Genomic DNA, 21,286 nt, shown 5'->3' on the forward strand with positions numbered 1-21,286 from the left:
TTGTTGACATGACAACGTCTTGGTCACCTTTTACGTAAAGCTCGATCATACACCTCTACTCTCCGCAAACTTATCACCTCAAGCAATAATGTCCAACCTCACCAACATCCATACTTTAAACGTAAGGTCCCATTTGTCAGTCTATATTCCGCAAACTAATACTTGACTAGCTTCTCCGATGGACGGCCCTCGGAACTGGTATTCTCTATGGAGGACTCAAAAGACAATATTTAGTCTCGTATGTCCAGGAACGCAAACAGGAGCGTGACAAAAAGTTGTTTGAGGAATTGGTGTACGAAGCGAGGGTGGTTTATACGGCGTTAAAGGAAAAGGAGCTGGCGGAAGTGGCAAAGAAAGAGTTTGGCAGTAGGTTTCGTTGTCCCCTCTCCAGTGTTTGCAAACGGTTTTGTTTATTTTGGGTTTGTTTGCTCTGTATAGTTGAGGCTATCGATCCGGATGACTACCGATTTGATGCAGAAAAGTACCTCAACTTTTTGATTGCCCAACAAGAAAAGGAGGCGGCCATCTTGCAAAAGTAGGCGCGTTGCGTGCGATCTGTGTGGTTTTAATGGGCTGTTGATGGGAATAGGTATCCCGTGGGCATATGATAGCAAGTTGGCATTGACAGATAGCTCATATACGCATACGCAATAAACAGAAAACTGAGACAGTCTTTCACATTTCGCAGCTGTCCATTCCCATCCTATCGATTTTATTAGCTAGGAAATAAAAGAAACGTGAAAACACAATATACACATGACATCTCAACCTGTGCAAAAAAATAATGTACATGAATCCAGCATTCACCATCTATGCCAACCCATCCACCCCTAGTAATGCCACGATCACTCCAAGCATCCCTATATCCAAACCTCTTGCCCACCACCCCATATTGATTGAAACGACATCAAAGACTTCCATACGCCCAACCGTACCTGTACCGAAAGGGAGCTCATGAGTCAGTCGAGAGAGTGTCATATGGAAGACGAGTTGTACGAAGATGAGGAAGGTGCCGAGGTTCTATGTGAGGTCAGCTCTTTGTAAAGCCTGCACACGACAAACAGGGGAACTTACCACTCGTTGCTTTGTTCCTTCTCCAACATGTTTACGTCGACCGAGGTATAAAGAACAGCACAAGCTGATGCAAAGAGCTAGGCTCAGTCCTACCGCATATAGTGCGCTACGATGGGCCTGTGCAAATATGAACCACGCTGCACATCAATTCCGATGCAATGGACATACATACCCCAGTGATTTGCAGCAAGACACCAAACACCATCAGCAATCGAGCTATCTTGGTCCCCGATTTGAATCGCTGCCGCGAACTTTGAAATGCGCGTAGTTGCCGATCGTCGTCGTCAAGTTTTGTAGAGCTCGCAAAGGCCCATTCGATGCCGAGTGACTGTTCATAGAGTTGGACAAAGGCGAGAATGCTTTATATAACGAACGGATGCTTACCTCAGCCAATGGATCCTTTGGTACACCGCCATCCACTGACAGGCGTTCCCGCCCCCGCTTCCAAAACCAGACGAAACCGCTTCCTTTGGGGTATCCATTACCTTGCTGAAAAAAACGAGTAAGTCGGGGTAATACGTGGGCTATAGTATGCCGCATCCACCCACCTCAGGTAATTGTGCATCTGCCTTCTGATCAATATTCACTTTCAGAGGTGCCGGCGGCATCATATTGATACGGGCGGGTTCTATAACACGTAATGTACAGGCACTCTGATATAGCAACTGGAAGCTGATCCTATTACTCAAAGGTCACCCTCATGGGTGCGATGAAGGATGGTTACGTACCGTGATAGATACCACAAGGAAAAAGCCATGAATAGTGAGCGTCGCAACCGGACTCCATACACCACGCACAATGTAGAGTGCCAAGGTTCTTAACGCAAACAACTCAAGCTGCAGCCACTGAATTCCAACAAATAACATCAATCCACCATGTCACAGATATATCAGACAGCATATGATTACCTGATACTCGTTCTGATTCCGTATCTTTGCATTCATTCTCGGTCGTGTGATCCACAAGGGATTCATCACAATGGCCGGTGCAGACAGAGCGTTGAGCCATGACAATGGAAGCAGACAAGTACACAAACATTGTACGCTGTCGGATGAGCTCATGGGAAAGCGAAAGAGACAGTCTAATCCCCATAGAGAGCGCCAGGTTGGAAGGGGGGTGCCAGTACCAGGCGACCATGTGCACCCGGCATGATTAAATGAAATTGGGTAAAGGACACCTATAGAGATCATTATAAATGGGCAGGCTGTGGTAACTGGTTCTAGCGCAACGTACCATAAATATGGAGCGCCAACATAGCGATGATACTGGCGCCTAGACACAACATCGCAGTCGCCCACAGATAGGGTAAACTTTCCATGTTGATCCATATTCGCGATGAATCGGCGGCGGATCGCCACTGCTGTGACGACTTTAGTGATTGGTACAGTAAGTGATGCTTCATCTTTTCGTAGGAGCTGTGCAGAGAGGCTTGGACGTTGTCGGCGCAGAGTGGACACACTGGAGGATATTTCTTCTCCAGTTGTCGTTTGTAATCTTCCACAGTTTCATTAAAATAGTCCTGGAGGGCGTCAGATCGGGATCTTAGGATATATAATCGAAACAGATCGCACTTGAAGAATGAAAGAGATGTTACCTCGTCTCCTGGATCATACTCTGCAACGAGGCGCATGACCAGATTCTGATTCTGTATGCAGACTTGACAGAATGCAGGTCGGGTGGATACGTCAACGGCTATCATCGCGCGGTCAGGGATGAGTCGCTAACTTTCACGTTGAATCGAGCCAGGATAGGACGCACCTCGATCTCTCAAGCTCGTAGTCATGGTGCTTGGTTGCCCCGGTCTTCGCCGCCCGATCTTTTTATTGCAAAGATCTTAATGAGTTCTGGGCCCAGCCGTAGCGAAAAAGCGTCAAGACTCTCCACCCACACTTTCATCCCCATTCCAACTCGAGCACAGATCGCAGTACCAGCTTTGACCCCCCATAACCGCAAGTCGTTCCTTGGGAAGGATGACGTTCTGATTGCAGTAAAAGCATGTCACAGTCGCGGTATCATTTCTCCAGTTTTTATACGATTGCTGAAGACTGGCAGGCGGTAAAGACGTGAGCGCGCGCGAGCCCCAAGCCAAATAGGTTCCGTCTCCATATCTAGAGCATACCTTTTTATTAGAGGTGATGTCACATACCACCGAACTGTCCACCAGATCAGGTGAACTGCTGAGGCGACGACGAGCAAGGCGAGAGCAATCAGCGACGGTCTCCACCCGCCTGTAAAGACCGACTGCACATCCAAGTATGTGCTAGGGAGTAGATTGATGACCGCTAATGCCGGAAGCAACAAGAGCAACCCCTCCTGCTGCCGTCGTCCTCCTCCCGGCATGGCCAGAACTGAAAGCAAAACAAACGAATTGCACACCACCAGCTGGATAACCCAATGCATTCCAATGCCAAATCGGCTGCAATCGGAACCGTTTATCACCGCGCGCGTTCAGCCGGAAATAAACCAAAAGTCCAACGGGCTTAAAAACGAAATATCGACGGTAACAATGCCCGTCGTCCAAATTAGCTGCTCAGGACATAACCCCCAAAAGGCGCTCGTGTCCATCGACAGATATCCATCGCTCGCTTCCTTTTTACAAACTCTTCCAGCTCGCTTCAATGTCAAGCCGCATCCGAGAGCAAGTCTTACCTACGTCGAGAATGGCCAGCCATACGATATTACCGACGACGAAGGCTGGATGATCGCATTAGGCGAGATGGAAACGCAACCCAAGCCAACGCTGGTTTGGACACTTCCTGTATCTGGGACGAAGCGGGAGCGGGAATTGCAGGATGCGGATCGGTAAGTGGAGCCTTGAGAGAAGCCACCGCCGCCCTTTGTCAAATTCGCAACATGCACATGAACTGCGTCTCAAAGCCGAATCTTGGTTTTTAGGGAAGGAATGGATGTACTGAGTCAACTCTTGGCATCACCAGCGGCAACAGCCGCAGCTGCAGCTGCTGCAAGTCCCAGCGGTACCTCCGAGGTCCCTGTGCCACCAAAACGTCGGAGAAGGTCAAGCAAAAACCCAAACATTGACGGCTCACCCGCAGCTCCCGCACATGTAAAGCGTCAGCAACAACAAACAGAGCTGTACCGAGTGAGTTTCGCTTTTTTTGTTCTTGATTTCCCTCAATTGATGGCGGCTGACTGTCTTGCATTATTGCTCCGCAGCGAATTTCAAAGGAACAGGGCCACGCAGCAGCATTCGACGCTCTTGATAAAGCCTGGCAAGAGCGTTTCTACGCTTTGGCGGATATAGTCCAAGATATTTTTGGCTCCCGTCATTACCTCCTCAACCCTCTCGAAGTCGCCTGCCCCCTCTGCCTCGCCAGCATCAAACTCTCCCAGATATGTGAGAGAAGAATGGGAAACCTCATGCACGCGCAGCACCATCTGCGTAAAGTGCATTACGATAGTCCTATACCAGTTGTTCAAAATACCGCACGGGCTTTGGTACAGAGATGGGAAGAGAGATTTGGAAATGCAAAAATGTGTGTGACGCCACTCACAGAAGAGATGAAGCGTTGTTTGCGGGATATCAATGGAGGTCGAGATGTGCCACTTCAACCGCAACAGCATGTGACGTCGCAGGAAGCGGGTCATCCGCAGTTGGTGGGGCCACCGCAGGTGGTTGGAATGAGTTTGGCACACCCGCCGGATGCTCATCCCGCCGCGACCTTGGGGCATCAGGCTGGAGCCCAAGGGGTGTTGAGCATGGCCCCGCAGGGCATGCAACACGTAGCCCATGTAATGATGTCCAGTCGGTAGCTTTTTCGAAGCGATCGTTTCCACTGTAGATTTTTTGACTTCGATTGTAGTAATATCTTTTATGTGAACATATATTTCTCGTGTGCAATTCTAAAGTGTCAAATAATGACAAATTCCAAAAAGTGGAAACATAAAAACCACTGGTTGAAACTATTCTACAGCTATACGACTCATAAAAAAATTCCCAATTGCATAAACCTAATACCAAATAAATAAGGAGTATTATGTACGAACTAATCTTCATCTGGAACATTACAGGATGCGTTAGTTTAACTTGTAGATATAAGCGCATGACACGAGAATGCAACACCAACCTGTATCTGGCTCCTTGGCCCCTCCCTCCACCAACCACTTCATATGTCTTGCTCTGCGTCGAATTTCTCGTGCCTTCTGCTCATTCCGAGTAAGCTTCTTCTTCTTTGGTTTGCTCGCAACCTTTTCCTCAATCTTTTTCCGAGCCGCTTCTTCCTTTTCGTTATCTTCAAATGCATCGTCATTGACAGCCCCTTTACCCTTCTTGGTCAACTGTCCAGCCTCAACATGCCACTTTTCAGGACAAAGTGCACCCACAAACTCTTCATTGTGCGAGATCATGACAACAGCACCGCCCCAATCCCGAATGGCGACAGCTAGACCACCCAACGAGTCACGGTCCAAGTAGTTGGTTGGCTCGTCAAGGACGAGCATATGGGGATTGTTCCACATGGCGGCAGCAATGACAACCTTGACCTTTTGACCGCCGGAAAGACCACTGATGGGATTGTTGTCCGCAATGTCGCCGTCCAACCCAACATCTTCAATGTGCTTACGAATGACAGTCGGACTGAGCTCACGGTATCCCTGTCCTTCTCTCGAAGCTTCGCGATCATCGAATGCTTGGACCAACTTTTGGAACCCGAGTTCCAAGAGCTTTTCCCGTGAAACCCAAGTGTTGTGCTTGGGAAGAAATCCGACCCACTTTATTTCATACTGGAACGACTTTTTCAGCTTTGCTCGACCAATCAGGTACTCGACTTTACGTTTCGACCCATTTACATCGACCAAGGTCTCCATCTGCGCTACATCCTGTTCAGTCAGTTTACGTGACTCCTTCTCAAGCACTTCACGATCCTCTCCAGTTTGGTATCGCCATTGGATGTATTGATTTGGCGTCTTCTCAAGATGTTGATCCAAATGGTGGAAGGCGTGCTGGGCAACGTATCCAATACGCAAGTTGGGGTGTTTCCAGACTTGACCTTCCTGGGGAATCGCCTCACCAGTTAAAACCTTGATCAAGGTAGATTTACCGGCACCGTTGGGCCCGATGATGGCTACACGAGATGAAAGGGAGACGCCAGCTGTGACATTTTGAAGAGAGGGTTTCGGCGCGCCCGGATAGGTGTATGTTGCGTTCGTCATCTTGAGGATAGATTTTGTCTTACTGTTGATGCCTTGAAGGAAAGCAGGTGGGGGAAACGTGAACTTGAGGTTTTCGGTAGATAGTGTGTAGTAGGACTTTGCTTCAGGTTTTCTCTCCACAAACTTTGACAAGTTGCCCTTGTAATATACCAACTTTTTCCGCTCATAGTGGATGATGTCAGTGCATACATTGTCCAAAAATCCAGAATCGTGGGAGACGACCAAGACTGTGAGTCTCTTTTGGCTGTTGAGGTAGTTCTCCAACCAAGCGACGTTGCCTACGTCCAAGTGATTTGTAGGCTCGTCCAACAACAAAAGGTCGGCGTTCATCAAAATCGCACGAGCAAGCTCCAGTTTCATTTTCCAGCCTCCGGAAAGGTTTCCAACCTGGATATCCAATCGATCATCTGTGAACCCAACCTCGACAAGTGCCTTCTTGATATCGTCACGAGAGAGATCCTTCAAGCGAGAATCTGATGCAACAAAGTCGAGTACTGGCAAGCTAGTGTCCTCTCCCTGAAGGCTGTGTTCCACCAGGACAGCACGGATTTCCTCAGGCGGGGGGAAATTTTCAACTTTGCCCAGCGAGATAGCGCGCATAAGGGTAGACTTTCCGGCACCGTTCCGACCGCACAAGCCATAACGGCGTCCCCGCATCAGCCGCAAGGTGGTATGGTTGAGAAGCATCATACCACCGTACGCCAAACTAAAATCGCAGCTGCAAAGCTCTTCACCTTCCTCAGCCTCCAGACCAGACTCCTGCTGCCGGCGAATATGATCCACCTCACGATAGTGTGCCGCCAACCGCTTTGCGATTAGTTCAGCTTGTTCTGGAGCGATGAAGGACGATAGATATGGCGCGCAGGCTCCCTTCCACTCTTCATCGCCGTATACGTCACTTACAATCACTTCTCTTAAAAGGGAGGTGGTGTAATCAATTGAAATCTGCGTGAAAGCGTCCACGGCGGTCAATTGAGCAACGTCCGCCAGTAGGTTCTTTAGGCGGTTCAAGATTTCGGCTTCTGAAGGAATGTGCGATTTTGACGTTTCCCCTTCTGTCCCATCACCGCCTGCCTTGACCAACGTGTTTCGTGCAGTCGTCGCCAAGGAACGAATTTCGGGGAAAGCTGCCGTTTCAATAATCTTATCAAGCCCAGGTAGCAGCTGAGGCAGGAACTGGCCAGCCTCCGCAGGGTCGCGGACAAGTTTGCACAGGTTATCAGTAATGACGGCAGCCGGTCGTAGCACCGCCGCAGAACGCTCATTCAGCGCACGAACGAGAAGAGGCACCATGATGGCCAATGCAGGGCCAGTTACTTCGGCTACAAAGGTAGTTGCAGACAGTTTTTGAATACATTCGGGAACTTCGGTTGGCCTGGCCATGCAGCTGACCAACATGGGGAGGTGTGGAGCGATATCTGGGTTATTTGCAACCTTGCAAACGTTCATCATGCACTTTGTGGCAGCTTGCGATACTTCCGTTTTCGTGTCGTGGAGGCATTCGGTCACTTGAGGGATAATTTCGGGGAGAGCAAGCGCAATTTGTTCGGGAGCACTGTTTGCCAGCTTGCCCAGTACTTCCAAAGCGCCAACTCGCGTTTGCCATTTCCTGCCCATCGCATCGTACAATATCGGCAACACAATACGAGTTGCGTAAGGAGACGGCAGTGACATTAGCGTTCCAACGGCCATTTCCGCGGCCTCTCGTACAGGTTGTCCCTTATCCGCATAGCAGTCGAGCATGATAGATAGCAACGGCAAGAGGTACGGCTCGCCAGCGCGACCTAACACACGTGCCAAACCATGCAGTCCCAATAGCGCACCTTCTCGTGCCAGACCAGACTTTTTGTTTTGCGCTTGTTGTGTGAGATTGTCGAGGACGCCGCATGTGTGCAGAGTGTAAAGCCCAATTGATTTTATCACTCCCCCGAGGTCAGCAGCAATAGAGACGCACTCGTCGCTTGTTTCACAGGTATACAGCTGGTTGAGGAGCTCCGGAATGCGGGATGACGGGATAAAGTCTGCAAAGCCCATTGTGTTCTTGTTTTGGCCGAGTCGAGCTGCACCAACAACAGTCTAAAAAGAGCCCAACCAATGGAAGGGCCAACAAACAGGAAAAAGATCCCCAGCAAATGGAGAAAACTAAAAAGCCAAGAACGATGCGATGGGGGGATCCCTTGTTCGTTGGTGTTTTTTTTTTCTTCCAACCCCTAACTTATCGAAACGCGAGGGAAACCCCAACCACGTTTTTTAAAGTCTCGCCTGCAGCTGAAAAAATGGGTGCTGACTAATCATATTATGTCAGCCAAAAGCGCAGTTTGTACAATACGATTTACATTTGACTAGCAACTCAAAAGCCTTCTCTGCCCGACATGAGCGCTGTAAAGAAAGTGTCATGAGCATGGGTATGACGAGGAATGCCGCCGATTCACCATACCAAATAGTCTCAACATCATATCAGGTGACATGACGAGCACTCGAGGTTGCGTTCCATTGTCATTGTCTGCTCCGATCCCATCCATGTCCACGCCATCTGCGCCATAGAAATACGTCAGATAGGCCCCAAAATGAAATAGTTCCCCATGAGAAAGATATTACTGGAACGCTGTCCCCGTTCATTTCTTTTCGTGATCTCATTTAACCCTGCCCAATCCGACCAGGGTTCAGCCGCTGTTGGCCACCATATTTTCACGTCGGAATCAATTCCAGATGTGGCAAGGATGGGATCAAAGGGATGTGGCTGCAGACAGTTTACTACCCGCTTCAAATATATCGGTCAGAAATCCTACTGCCAAGTTTAATAAAAAGACGTAAGAACTTACTTGGTCGCCCATAAGGAGGCAGCACACCTTTCCTGTGCCCTTGTGCCACACGAATATTCTGCCATCATCAGAGCCCGACAGCACGTACTCGCTGTTGGGCCCAAAAAAGTTGGCTTCCTTGATCTACGCCGCAGATGAGTTGTTTGAGAAATCGGCAATGATGTTTGATGCAATAGTACCAAAGTTCCAATTGCATACCATTGTTCTTTCATTCCGATGTCCACTAAACACTCGCACAATATCCGTATCGTAACGACCTTTCTCAAGTGACGGCGGCATAAGTTTCGTCTGAGGTTGACAATACCCATCGATGGGCGGCAAATCCTGCCCACGGTTTGCCTCTTTCCTGTGAGAGTCTTCTGTCTCGGCTTCTCCTTTTCCTTCCGTTCCAGTTGCCACCACATTTTGCATTGAGACAGCAACATCAGCGCCACCATCACCTTTCCCGGGACGCACCAAGTAGACTTTCTCTCGTGAGTACGATACTAGAATATCCCCGCTACTTGTTGGATCGTACTTCAAGCTAGTCATTTTGTGATGACGACCATGAATACGCGCTGACGGCATACTTGTGCCGTCTCCGTCACTATCTGTATCGTTTTCCGCTGGTAAGGACCTGCGCATATGGGATGGGCAGAAGTTATAAACTTCCCCAGATTGTCTCTTAACGGTGGCGTCCGATCCGTTTGATATCCGGCGGCGATCGTAAATCCTTACGACATCGTCGGTGCAACCAAGAGCGAGGTACTCTGTTCTCAGCGGATTGATATCCATTGTTGTGCATCCAATCTCAGGTGGTCTTACGCCGCCCATACTGGAAAAAAGTTGTCGGAGAATGAATGACGGGCTTGAGGCTCTGTCTGAACGAGGGTTTTCAGCCCTTTCGGAGGGATCTGTCTTTCCTCCTCTCCCAGCATTTAGGTCAATTAGCACATGGCGGTTGCAGTGGTCATCCTCGCAAGCGCAATGCGTTGATTGACGTAAATCGTATTGATTGACAGTTCCGTCATCGCTCGCACTCCAGAAAAGATTTGGAGAGTTTGGATCTACCACCACTTCGTAAGCAATATCACTGTGGCAGCTGAAACCGACATTGGCCACTGTTTGATTGAAATCCGTGTATCGGACCATGCCGTCCGCCGCACACGAAACGGCCTGCGGGCTTGGACCCCACTCGGAGAAAGGAACAAACTTGGCAGAGAAGATGTTCGCTTCGTGCCCACTGACGACAGATGAGAGAACAGGCGTCTTGCCGGGAGGAGCAAACGGGTCCCAAATAATCAGACGACAGTCATCTGGAACACCTTTGAATACCTTGCAGCATGTCCGCCATCAGATAGCTGAGCTTACCACTGCCACTCAAGATTTGTTGTCCGTTTTTAGTCCACTGAACAGTATTAACGCAGCCCGTGTGTCCTTCGAGTTTCCGCTCCAATTGAAGGCGCCCAACCAGGCTGGCATGGCCGGCTATTTTTCCTTTAAGTTTGGAGATCGGGGTAAAGGGATCCAGTTCTCTCCGTTCAAGGGCGTCGATGAATGCCGCTGGACTACTTGGGTGCGGAGATGCCCGGCGCATGTTTGGAAAGGTTCTTGGACAGTTGCTCACATTCCTTTTCTAGAGTTCACCGACTGCTTGAAGCTTTCTTGTGACGTGAGCAACGCGACCCTTTGCCTGGTGGCGTGGGAATCTGCTTACGTTTGTCCGATCATTTGCTTTCGCCATCTCAAGTTCGTTGGGCATTGCTCGGTTTTCAGAAACTGCCCGGACCGTTCAAGTTAAAAAGCAAGCGAGCGACATGCTTGGTTTCGTCATATCTCAAAGTTTGGGGTTCTGGCTCTTGTCGTTCCTCATTGGGATATCATTGCCGCCTTTCAGCGAAGGCAGGTGGTTTAACGGTCTACGCAACCACGAACGCGGACAAAGAGACGAGGCAAGTGGTGCCCAGAAGGAATTAGGGCGGTTAGACACACTGGGCGTGCGTAATATGCCTAGGCATTCAGCTTGGCTGGACGACAATGACTTTGAAGGTATGTGGTAGAAGTTTACTGTGGTCGAGGTTCTAGCCGGTAAAGGTTGTTATCATCAATTGCAGACCTTTTGGATGACTTTTTCCGGGGACAATTTACGCGTGAGGAACGGCTTGCCCTCGAACAGGCAGCTGGTAACTACCCCAAACCAGGCACATGTTCTGGCTGAAAGCTATTCACATATCAGCACAGGGACGCTTCAAACATACGAGACCAAAGGAAACGGGTGCTTCAAGGCCGCCGCAAGCGCACTAAAGACAGGATGCAAGGATGTCTACCTTCAGGAATCCGAGAAAATCAAGTGTGAGAATGAACTGTCTACTTGCAGTAACTCTACCGGCTGATCTTACATACACTTGTAAAGATGCTGTCCGATTGACTAAATGTGAGATTGCAACTGCCAACATACCGATTCCGGCAGAGTGTAAGAGTGACTCTGACAATGGCGAAGTTTACGCATGTGTCGAGTAAGGCAATACGCCAACATTGAGTAGATGAATGGTGTCTCATCGTCTCCATTTCTGTAACTCTATCAGGGTCTTATCCCGGGTACCGCAGTTATGGACGTCTTATTCAGGCTACGTCCGCGACGTTGGTATGGTGTTTTCGTTCTCATGGAACACTAAATACGTGGTAACGCGGATGTAATACCCAGTGAATATGTGCTTCGCCATTCGCTATGAGGCATATTATGGTGCGTTGGGCCCCATTCATTGGTGTTGTCAGCACGACCTAATCGGCTATTAGATCACATTGAGCATCTCTTCGAGAACGTAACTCGATACCAGGTTTCCTCCTACCGCCTACTTCGTCAACAGCGAAAAGACTTAACAGATTGGCGGAAAGAAGAAATGACACAATTGAAAAATATCGAGGCTCTGCAAAAGCGCCTTGCAGTGCAGGCTGGTCATATTGAGGTACGTACCTTTCCCTTCAAGGTTCACATCGAGTACTTATGGATGTTTCTGTCACAAAGCAGACAGTCGCAGTCCGCAGCTCAGCGCTAGCAGTAGCAATAGATCGCAATTTGACTGCAGCACAGATTGCCATTGAAGCAATATTACATGGCCAAACTGAGGCTCAAACCTTAATATCAGACATATTGTCGGAGACATATGATTTATCTGGTACGGTACGCGGGACACTGGAAAGCACGGCTGAGGTGAGTTGTCGACCGAGACTATGTAACCTGGAAATCGCATTCCCCAGGCAAATGTAAGCACGATCTCACTATGCAATGTAGATTGTGACCAGCTTAAATCAGAGCGTTGGAAGGCTTTCTGCGGACGTCAGCCAGATTATTATTCAAGAAGGCACCGCATTAGAAGCGCTGGATGATATCAAGGAAAGCATCCTTACTATGATTGTAGCAAATGACTGTGGATTAACCAATTGCACTGGGCAACCAACAGAACGGCTTACGTGGCACTCTCGATTATATAGCATCTCGTTCGAACGAACTTGATCAGGTGTGCAATCCTGTCTCATAAAACGACACTCTCCACGTAGACGCTGATAGATGTCGTCAGGGTCTGGACCGGATAACTCAACAGGTGACGTCTGTGGATGGAGGTTTACAAGCATTTGCGGCTACGAGTGAGAAAGCGCAAAACAGAATCATGGTGCGACAATCATGTCTAGTTGTCTCTGTACCGACAGTCATTGAAACAGAGAGAATGCAGGAGAGCTTGGGTGAAATGTATTCATACCAGCTTGAAAAATTCGCCAAGACATTGCAGGTATGAGAATCAGCTTGGCGTCAAAGCGCAGACATATTGACGCAAATTGCAATAATGAAGGAACTCGAGGAATTGAGCAAGACAGCAGAAAATAGCCTGCAATTGCAGCACGCCTTTAAGGTATGAAAGAAACATGGCCTCAGCTGCACTGTTGAGTCTCAAAGGGTGTCTTCGCCAGCAAGAGCACCAAGTTCTAGCCGCGCAATGGACTTCCTCCTTTGCACGGGCTGAGGAAGACCTGAATGCTCTATCTGCTCGCTCTTCCCAGCAAATTGAGCTACTGATCGAAGCAGCGGAGACCGCGCATACTCGACACACAGAAGTCATGGGCGTACTGTCACCTGTGATGTGGTTTCTGGAATTTTTTTTTGGTAGAAAAGACGTTGTGTCTATGTAGAAACTCGGTGAAGGGCATCCTCTAACCCCAGATGTCAGATGAACTTCGGAGTGTCACGGCATTTTTGACGATTGGTGTGTCTACGACATTACTCTTATTCATATCGTCCGTAATCCCGATGCTACGGCCAGTCCGCTCTAAGCTTTTTTTTGGTAGGTGTTATGATATGCTTCTTTCAGTTGCTTTACTGCGTGATGATACTCCATCGTCAGCATGCATTATCGGTTGTTTTGTTGCATATGCATTTGCGAACAGCATGGGAAGACACATTGGAGGCCCCGCGGGGCTCGTTGTGAGTTTATAATGTACAGATTTTGACTAGTCGACGAGTTAAAATGTCCTGATCCTTTACAGATTTACTTTTCGCTGATAACGACAGTGCTTTATCGCCACTTCAGCTTTCGAAATGCAAAGGAAGTTCCCTCTGCATCTGATTCTTTTAAAGACAAACACTTTTCGATTCATCGAGACGAGCACCGCCGTCATCTTGAAAGCCTGCGATCTTCTTGTATGGATATTCCAGGATCTAGCGGAAAATCTATCAGCGGTTATCTCCGGTCTGTTTATGCTGGCATAGCCCTACAAGGCGACGTTAATTTATTATGGTTGTTTTATTCAGGGACATCAATCTGTCCTCATCCGATACAGAGCATCAAAATCCTTCTCTCTGGCGCTTCCAAAGGAACGCAATAATCAACCGCTCTGCACCTCTACCCCGTTTTGGTCTATGAATTTGGCACCAAGACCTATTATAAAGACTTTCATATGCCATCGATCTATTACCGCACTCTGCGAGGGACACATTATCAGAATGCCTTTTATTTTGTAGAATGTTGAACCTATATAGATCTTTAGGAGTGTGTCGTTGAAAATAAATTCCATACCTTTTGAATTTGCAGATTGAACTCTTCGAAGCTGGATAGGCACGTGACATGTTGCTGACTGACTGCCCATTCAAATTGTGCGAGGACTGATTTGGGGACGATAGCCCGCATCCTGGTGGCCTTTCCGATTGCTTCTTCCCGTTAAAGAGACAAAAGCAGATACCATTCGTCGTTGGACAGGGGAACATCTGGACGGAGCCGGCGAAAATGTCGGATCATTCTGAATGTAAATGTCAATTAGCACTTTATGACGATCCTGTGATATTAGTTGTTCTTTCATGCCATCTAACTGCGATCTGCGTATTGTAGCGGATACCGAAAGGCATCGGGCATACGAGGAAAGTCAACTCAGTGACGAAGAGCGTGAACCGCTGATGGACGAGGGCCACCAAAGCGATGCGGAAGACGGCCAGATAGACGAAAATGCACCACAAAGCGAAGGGGAGAATGAGCCCTCGTTCGACGTGGGTCGTCGCCGTAGCGAAGAAGCAGGCGATAGTTATCAAAAACATCGCGAAAATGACAGAGAGCGGGGGGAACATGGAACCAGTGATGCTGAGGATGATGACCACATGGTCGACGCACCAGTTGCAAGTTTGAAGAAAAAGGTAGCTTTTCAGATTGGTCAAACTAGAACCCAGAGTGCGACGGAGATTGTGAGGCTATGATTTTGACTTCTGCTCCGGTCTTCAGAGCCAAGTGGTATCTGACGATGAAGGTGAAGGATCAGGAGAAGAAACGGCACGTCCGTCGTCCAAGAAATATGGGGTGAGTTACTTCTTTCGTGGGACAAAGCGATTCGTCCAAGATTTGATTTTTAAGGTTGCTTCAGACATACAGTGATGAAGACGAGGAATCAGAAGAGTCGGACGAAGAAATGACTGAGGCGGACAAGCAATTCATTGTCGATGACGCCGAGGATGAGGAGGGGGGCAGGGTACATAGGAAGCGAAAGCGCAAGAAGAGAAGATCTCCAACTGATTCGGAAAGTGATTTGGATGAGGACGACTTGGACCTCCTCGATGAAAATGCTGGAGGCGGAAGGACTTTTAAAAGGCTTCGACGAAAGATTGAGGAAGATGATGTGGCAAAGATGTTCTCTGACGAGGAAGAGGCTGGTGCAACTCGTGATGGAATGCAATTCCACGAACGCGAGCTTTACGATGAGGATGATATGGAGGATTTCATTATTGACGACGAAGAGGGTGAAGTTGGAGAAGTGGACCGCGCGGAGATTGTAGCGCAACGACGCAAGGAAAGAGCCGCCATGGGTCAAAACTTGGGTCGGGCTCTGGGCATATCGGACGAGTGAGTTGTCATGATTTTTCTGTGGGCCTGGAGATTTTGACCTTACGAATGATGTGCAGGCAATGGAGAGACACTCAATACTTGATCGATTTTGAGATGGATTATGGTTGGGCACTAAACCCTAGCAAGGTACGGTGATGAATGATAACGGCTTGACTTGTGATCTTATTCACATTGCGAGATAGGTTGGGAAGGATATGATGGCCATAGATGAAGATGAAGAAGAGGTCTTGGCTCCGAAACCGAAGGAAGTTAAGCTTGCAGATGTAGGTCTTTGCCTTCGTTCACTCATTGAATACAGGAGATTTGACTCAAATCATTGCATTCAGATCTATGAACCTACGGAAATCGCAGAGAAACTTCTGACGGATGCGGATGAGCTGATTCGCATGACCGATTTACCCGAACGGCTACAGGTACAAGAGTGGGGCCAAATATTAGTGGCAATTTGAACATCTCTCTAATTTGCTATATACAGCTTCGAGGAGACTTTCCTCCACCTGACCTCGGAGAGCTTGACCGTGAAGCACTCTACATTAGACGTTATCTTGTGGAGGAGAAGCACATGAAGGAAGGTGCAATGCCAGATCAGTCTTGGACAGAATCCATTGGAAAAGTTTTGCAGTTCCTTCGAGGGGAAAACGAGAAAGGGGAGCGATTGTTCTTTGAAGTTCCGTTCATTCATGCGCACCGCAAAGACTATACCGAAGGACGACTCGACCTACTCGATCTGTGGAGAATTTATGAGCTGGACTTCCAGTTTATGGCATTTGAGGCGAAGAAGAAAAGTGTTAGAGCTGCGTTAAAGGAAATCACACAAAAATCAGAGCAGGCTGCAGCTGATCTTTACATCGAAGAGGTCCTCGATCGAGCGAGCTCGATGGAGGAAGTGATGGACGTATCGCAATATATGCAGCTGAAGTACGGAAAGGAGTTGGCGCAAGCGGAGCAGACACGGCGACAAACATTCAAACGTGCCAAACGGAAGACACCTTATGAAATAGCGCGGAGCGCTGGTCTCGGTGAAATTGTGCAGGTAGCGTTGACGTGCGCTAATAGGTAGCCGTACCGTATTACTCATGCGTATACTTATTGAAGATGTTCAATTGCGATGCTCGACGTATTGCATCCAGCATTTCCGCCTTCCGATCGCGGGACGCTAAAGTCCCGTCCGAAACACCATTAGAGGTGGCGGAGCGATATGTGGAAGGCCCGTACAAGAGCGCCGAAGCCGTGCTGGAAGGTACTTCTAATTCCATTGTGCGTAGGTTTTGAGGCGTTGCGGAAGCTAACAAATACCGATAGCGGCCCGTATGATGTTGGCAGCAGAAATAGCAGTAGATCCGACATTTCGTGCTTTCGTGCGGAAAGTATACTCCACAGATGCCGCGCTGACTGTCACTCCTACCAAAAAGGGCAAGGCCGAGATTGATGAAACACATCCATATTATGTATGTGACGCGAATTTGAAATTACTAGATTTATGGCTTATGCATTGTGCTTGATCTGCAGCCTTTCAAATACCTCACGAATAAGTTCCTATTCGAATTCAATGATGGGCAATTCTTGCAGATACTTGCTGCTGAGGAGGAGGGCCTGATTGAGCTGGAGATGCGTATCTCAGCGGAGGAAGAGTTTTTGAATGATGTCATAGGCAGAGCGTGCTTGCCAGCAACAAGTGGTATTGCAGAAGACTGGAACGACCAGATTCGGAAGACTCTTGAGCATGCTTGTAAGGACCTTATTTTTCCGCAGATTGTAAAGTGGCAGAAGGAGAGGCTTGGATTGAAGGCTGCAGACTTTGTTGCTTTGCAATGTCAAATCACTCTTGAAAAGGTAAACTACACGGGCAGTTGATGTATGTTCACTCTCGGCGAGATTCATATCTTCTGCCTTCGTAGAAAATCAACATGGCCCCCTTCAAACGTAGTGAGGATGCCGATGCCGATGAATGGGATCCACGCGTCTTGGCCATCAGTTGGGGCGATGGGGAGCCAAATGCCGCAACGTTTGCGGTTGCACTCAAAGAAACCGGGGAGGTTCTGCAGTGGAATAAGCTCGACCGCCTACGGGGACCTATTGATCACCGAGGACCGGATGCGGATGCCCTAGTAAGCATGATAGTACGCCATGAACCGGATGTCATCGCTATTGCCGGATTCAAGCCGAATACGAAGACAATGCTGCACAGAACGCTTCAGGACATTGTGCAAGAGGCGCTTGTCAGCGGGCGCATCCGAGAGGATATAAAAATCATTATTGTGGACGACGAGGTCGCCAGAATTTTCATGAACTCGAAACGGGGCCTCAGGGAATTCCCAGAAGGCGCGTATCCACAGCTTGTGCGTTACTGTGTTTCTCTCGGCAGACGAGTACAAGATCCTACCACAGAGTTTGCGGGCTTGATGGACATGAACAGCGACATTTTGCATTTAAGATTGCATCCGGTGCAACATTTGGTTCCACCTGAAAAACTGAAGCAGGCATTGGAAAAGTCCTTCGTAAATGTCGTCAACACCTGGTCAGTTACCACCATTCCGTATGACGAAACCGATGTTATTGTTACTATAATCTAACAAGACATCTTGTAATTCAGTGGTGTGGATATCAACTTAGCCGCTCAGCATCCACACAGAGCAAGTACCCTCCAGTTCGTAGCTGGCCTAGGGCCTCGAAAAGCACAGTCCTTTATATCTAAAATAAAGAGATCGGTAGGTTAGAGAAGGCGCCAATGGCTTACACCGGTATCCGTTTATTGACCCGCGTGGTATTAGGGAGGCCGACTGGAATCACGCTCACAACTAGTCAAGAAGGGTCTTTGTGGCAAACGAGTATTTATGAACTGCGCGTCCTTCATTCGTATACGATCCAGGCACTTTGCCCGGTATGAGGCGAATTTGGACGTTTTGGATGATACTCGTGTACATCCTGAAGATTATGATCTGGCGCGAAAGATGGCAGCGGACGCTCTTGATTACGACGATGCCACTGTGGAAGAGGAGGAGAACCCTTCGCTTCATGTTGCTGAGCTGATGGAAAGTGAGGATGTTGAGAAATTGGCGCACTTGGCTCTGGATGAGTTTGCCATGGAACTCGAGAGGCGTCTTAACGAAAAGAAAAAGATGACCTTGAATGACATTATGAAAGAATTGATGGCGCCTTACAGTGAGCGCCGACAGAGTTTCCAGCCAGCAACCCCAGACGAGATCTTCGGCATGCTCACGCACGAAACAGATGAAACACTCCGCGAATCCAGCATCGTATCGGCTCACATCGTTCGCGTGACAGATCGGTTGCTCAAATGCCGCCTGCCTTCAGGAATTGACGGTCTCATTCACATCCGCAATATACCGTTGGATCGTATCCATGGTCATGAGCCTTCCTTGGGCGAGATATACCAGGAGGATACTGTTTTGGAGGCAAAGGTTGTGAGAGTTGACAAGGAAAAGCTGGCGGTTGAGCTATCGCTGAGGGACTTGGATCGCAATCGGCTGCGTCTCATGGTTCCGGTAGACCCCCGATTTGATCGTGCCAGACAGGCCATTGAGTACGATGAGAGGGCCGCTGAACGCAACGGTAAACATGTTGTTTAAGGTTACTAGGTATTCCCCAGTCTCTCACCTGCAGTTTTGTAGTGGAGGTGCGCAAGTCCAAATCGAAGCAAGTTCGCATCATCAAACACCCTTACTTCAAAATCATGGATTACAAATCTGCACAACAGTATCTGTCCGATAAGGACGTCGGCACGGTGGTTATTCGTCCATCAACGAAAGGCAACGACCATTTCTCCATCACATGGAAAGTTGACGAAGACCTGTATCAGCATCTTGGTGGGTTGAAACTGGCCAGATGATACTCATGGGACGTCCTAATTGATAACACTGTCTTTCAGACGTCGTGGAGGGTCAAAAGGAGAACGAGATGGCACTGGGCAAAGTGCTCATGCTCGAGAATGAACGCTATTATGAAATCGATCAAATCATCGCGGAGCACATTGAACCAACCAGCCGACGCGTTCAAAATATGCTAGTACATCCAAAGTATCAGCGAAGGACGGTGGCTGACATGAGTGAGTAGACGACGTCGGTACTAGGTCTGGAGAATATGCTAACAGTTCGAAATCAGTGAAATTGGTCGAAGAGCAGGCCGCCGCCACCCGACGCTCTGCCTATGGCTTCATTCAAGTCCCAGACCGACCCTGTCACTTTTTCTTAGTCTTCAAACATCCACAAAGTCGACCACACCAGGAATACGTCCTTGTAAATCACCGAGGCTACGTATTCCGCAAACGAGTCTTCGATACTATCGACGGCGTATTGAAATTCTTCAAAGAAGATGAAGCACGGCGAGCAAACAGTTCACGACCAAGAGGGCATGGTCATACCGGACAGACACGCGCGCCGGCTCCACCACCCCCTGGAGGATATAGGAACGGGCCACCACCTCCCGGTCAATATCCACCGCGGGCACCACCACATATGCCTGCACGAGTATAAACGAAATCAAATTCTCGTATATATTCTTATCCTGGAAGGACGGGCCATTAACGTACATGAATACAGAGCACCGCCTGCACCTTTTTCTACTATCGATATAAACTTAGTTTGCACTTTTTTAAAACCTCCGCAATCTGACTTCTACGATATGGTTTTGTAGCTACACAGGTTGGGATATTTTCTGGCTGTTCTATCCATCTGAGCGCAAGTCTTTGTTAACCTAGCGGTACAAGATGGATCGCTCGTCCATTAGACCTTACTTGTGGTGTACGATTCCATGGGCATCAAACAAGGAGCAAACTTTCTCGAGATGGTTGGCATTTTTGAGCTTTGCATTCACTTCATTTAGTTCATGGCTTCTGGCAACAATAAACGTGTAACGCAGTACCTCATAAGTTACTTTATGCATTCGCTCGAGATCACCCAAGTATTCTACTACGTCCGGGTCTTCTCGCCATCTCCATATTACCGCCGTACTTGCATGGCAAGCCTGCGTCACTATACTGCGTCATATCGCACATTATTCAGCCGTTTCAAGAGAGGAGCCTTGAGTTGCAAGTCCTACCTCCCAGTCGGCCATCCAAGATCCTGGCTGCAACATTAGAGATTGACAAGGTATCGCCAAGCTCAGCAAGTGCCCACCTTTTGTAGATCCTTGCGTAGGGCTATAAACACTGTCAGGGGCTCCGGTTGTGGAGGGTCCGTTGTATGTGGTGAATTGTCAACGTGATTGGGCGGTTGTGGGGATGACATGCTGATGGTACGCGTGCTCCTGGGTTCAAAAAGAGAAGGTCGGTAACAAGACGATGCTCGAAGAAGGGCTATACTGTTCCTATTAATATGATGACGGTATTGCTGAAACATGTCGGAATGGAAGAGCTGCTGCAGAAGGGTCTGTAGACAGTAGAGACAAAATTCAAGTATGGCTTAGGTAATGGTCCCGATCACAGAGTCAACCAGAGTCAACGACACTTGTTGTCGAGAGATTTGACAGAGAGCGGTAGTGTTTATAGTCATCCTCGTGCAGGAAACTGGATGATTTGTATCAATTGTACAAAAAGAAAGCGACCATAACTACAATCTGTTCTTACAAGACACAGAAGTGCGACATCATTCTGCTTAACGCCGATAGTGGAAGCACTGTGGCGATGTGAGACAACGACGTTCGATATAGTGCGGAAGGGTCAGTTCGGGCCACATTCTACCAACATCTTATGGGTATCAATCTGGGCGGTGGCCAGAATCCGACAATAAGGATTGCGACAACAGCCGCAGGGTCTGGAGCCGGTGATACATTGCATCCGGCAATGCTGTTGATTCATTGCCTTTGTTCTTTAATTGGTGCAACGCTGCTCTAGATTCGCTCGAG

At 48.5% G+C, this 21,286-nt stretch overlaps 7 protein-coding genes across 7 annotated transcripts; 3 read left to right on the forward strand and 4 right to left on the reverse strand.

Moving 5' to 3' along the window:
* Window positions 1–77: 77 nt before the first annotated feature.
* Window positions 78–539, forward strand: SPPG_02940 (uncharacterized protein; the record flags this gene model as incomplete). The annotated part of the gene is made up of 3 exons (XM_016751227.1): window positions 78–121; window positions 171–366; window positions 439–539. The coding sequence occupies exons 1-3, from the start codon at window positions 89–91 to the stop codon at window positions 537–539; spliced, it is 330 nt and encodes a 109-aa protein (XP_016610518.1). The 5' UTR covers window positions 78–88.
* Window positions 540–665: 126 nt separating this feature from the next.
* Window positions 666–3,414, reverse strand: SPPG_02941 (uncharacterized protein; the record flags this gene model as incomplete). The annotated part of the gene is made up of 12 exons (XM_016751228.1): window positions 666–1,020; window positions 1,075–1,191; window positions 1,247–1,402; window positions 1,459–1,563; window positions 1,623–1,739; window positions 1,803–1,919; window positions 1,983–2,251; window positions 2,308–2,593; window positions 2,669–2,766; window positions 2,833–2,890; window positions 2,963–3,119; window positions 3,194–3,414. The coding sequence occupies 12 exons, from the start codon at window positions 3,412–3,414 to the stop codon at window positions 811–813; spliced, it is 1,911 nt and encodes a 636-aa protein (XP_016610519.1). The 3' UTR covers window positions 666–810.
* A 127-nt stretch (window positions 3,415–3,541) lies between these two features.
* On the forward strand, window positions 3,542–5,003 carry SPPG_02942 (uncharacterized protein). Its single transcript, XM_016751229.1, has 3 exons — window positions 3,542–3,876; window positions 3,970–4,174; window positions 4,249–5,003. Exons 1-3 carry the CDS (start codon window positions 3,581–3,583, stop codon window positions 4,843–4,845), a joined length of 1,098 nt encoding a protein of 365 aa, XP_016610520.1. The 5' UTR covers window positions 3,542–3,580; the 3' UTR covers window positions 4,846–5,003.
* Window positions 4,876–8,473, reverse strand: SPPG_02943 (uncharacterized protein). Its single transcript, XM_016751230.1, has 2 exons — window positions 5,160–8,473; window positions 4,876–5,089 (listed from the first exon to the last, which is right to left on the reverse strand). Exons 1-2 carry the CDS (start codon window positions 8,275–8,277, stop codon window positions 5,079–5,081), a joined length of 3,129 nt encoding a protein of 1,042 aa, XP_016610521.1. The 5' UTR covers window positions 8,278–8,473; the 3' UTR covers window positions 4,876–5,078.
* Window positions 8,474–8,520: 47 nt separating this feature from the next.
* Window positions 8,521–10,697, reverse strand: SPPG_02944 (uncharacterized protein). The gene is made up of 6 exons (XM_016751231.1): window positions 10,416–10,697; window positions 9,264–10,360; window positions 9,066–9,188; window positions 8,842–9,004; window positions 8,681–8,776; window positions 8,521–8,622 (listed from the first exon to the last, which is right to left on the reverse strand). The coding sequence occupies exons 1-6, from the start codon at window positions 10,639–10,641 to the stop codon at window positions 8,594–8,596; spliced, it is 1,734 nt and encodes a 577-aa protein (XP_016610522.1). The 5' UTR covers window positions 10,642–10,697; the 3' UTR covers window positions 8,521–8,593.
* Window positions 10,698–14,205: 3,508 nt separating this feature from the next.
* Window positions 14,206–20,085, forward strand: SPPG_02946 (chromatin-remodeling histone chaperone SPT6; the record flags this gene model as incomplete). The annotated part of the gene is made up of 17 exons (XM_016751232.1): window positions 14,206–14,339; window positions 14,423–14,721; window positions 14,807–14,881; window positions 14,946–15,421; window positions 15,481–15,550; window positions 15,607–15,687; window positions 15,751–15,837; window positions 15,900–16,457; window positions 16,520–16,664; window positions 16,727–16,872; window positions 16,934–17,257; window positions 17,323–17,942; window positions 18,018–18,132; window positions 18,196–18,997; window positions 19,057–19,251; window positions 19,314–19,490; window positions 19,547–20,085. Coding segments are annotated over 17 exons (4,675 nt in total), but the record flags the coding sequence as incomplete, so codon positions are not given.
* An 88-nt stretch (window positions 20,086–20,173) lies between these two features.
* SPPG_02947 (uncharacterized protein) lies at window positions 20,174–20,670 on the reverse strand (the record flags this gene model as incomplete). The annotated part of the gene is made up of 3 exons (XM_016751233.1): window positions 20,174–20,420; window positions 20,483–20,505; window positions 20,560–20,670. 3 exons carry the CDS (start codon window positions 20,668–20,670, stop codon window positions 20,174–20,176), a joined length of 381 nt encoding a protein of 126 aa, XP_016610524.1.
* Window positions 20,671–21,286: the final 616 nt, after the last annotated feature.

The sequence above is a fragment of the Spizellomyces punctatus genome (assembly GCF_000182565.1).
Source record: "Spizellomyces punctatus DAOM BR117 chromosome Unknown supercont1.4, whole genome shotgun sequence".
Lineage (NCBI taxonomy): Eukaryota > Fungi > Chytridiomycota > Chytridiomycetes > Spizellomycetales > Spizellomycetaceae > Spizellomyces > Spizellomyces punctatus.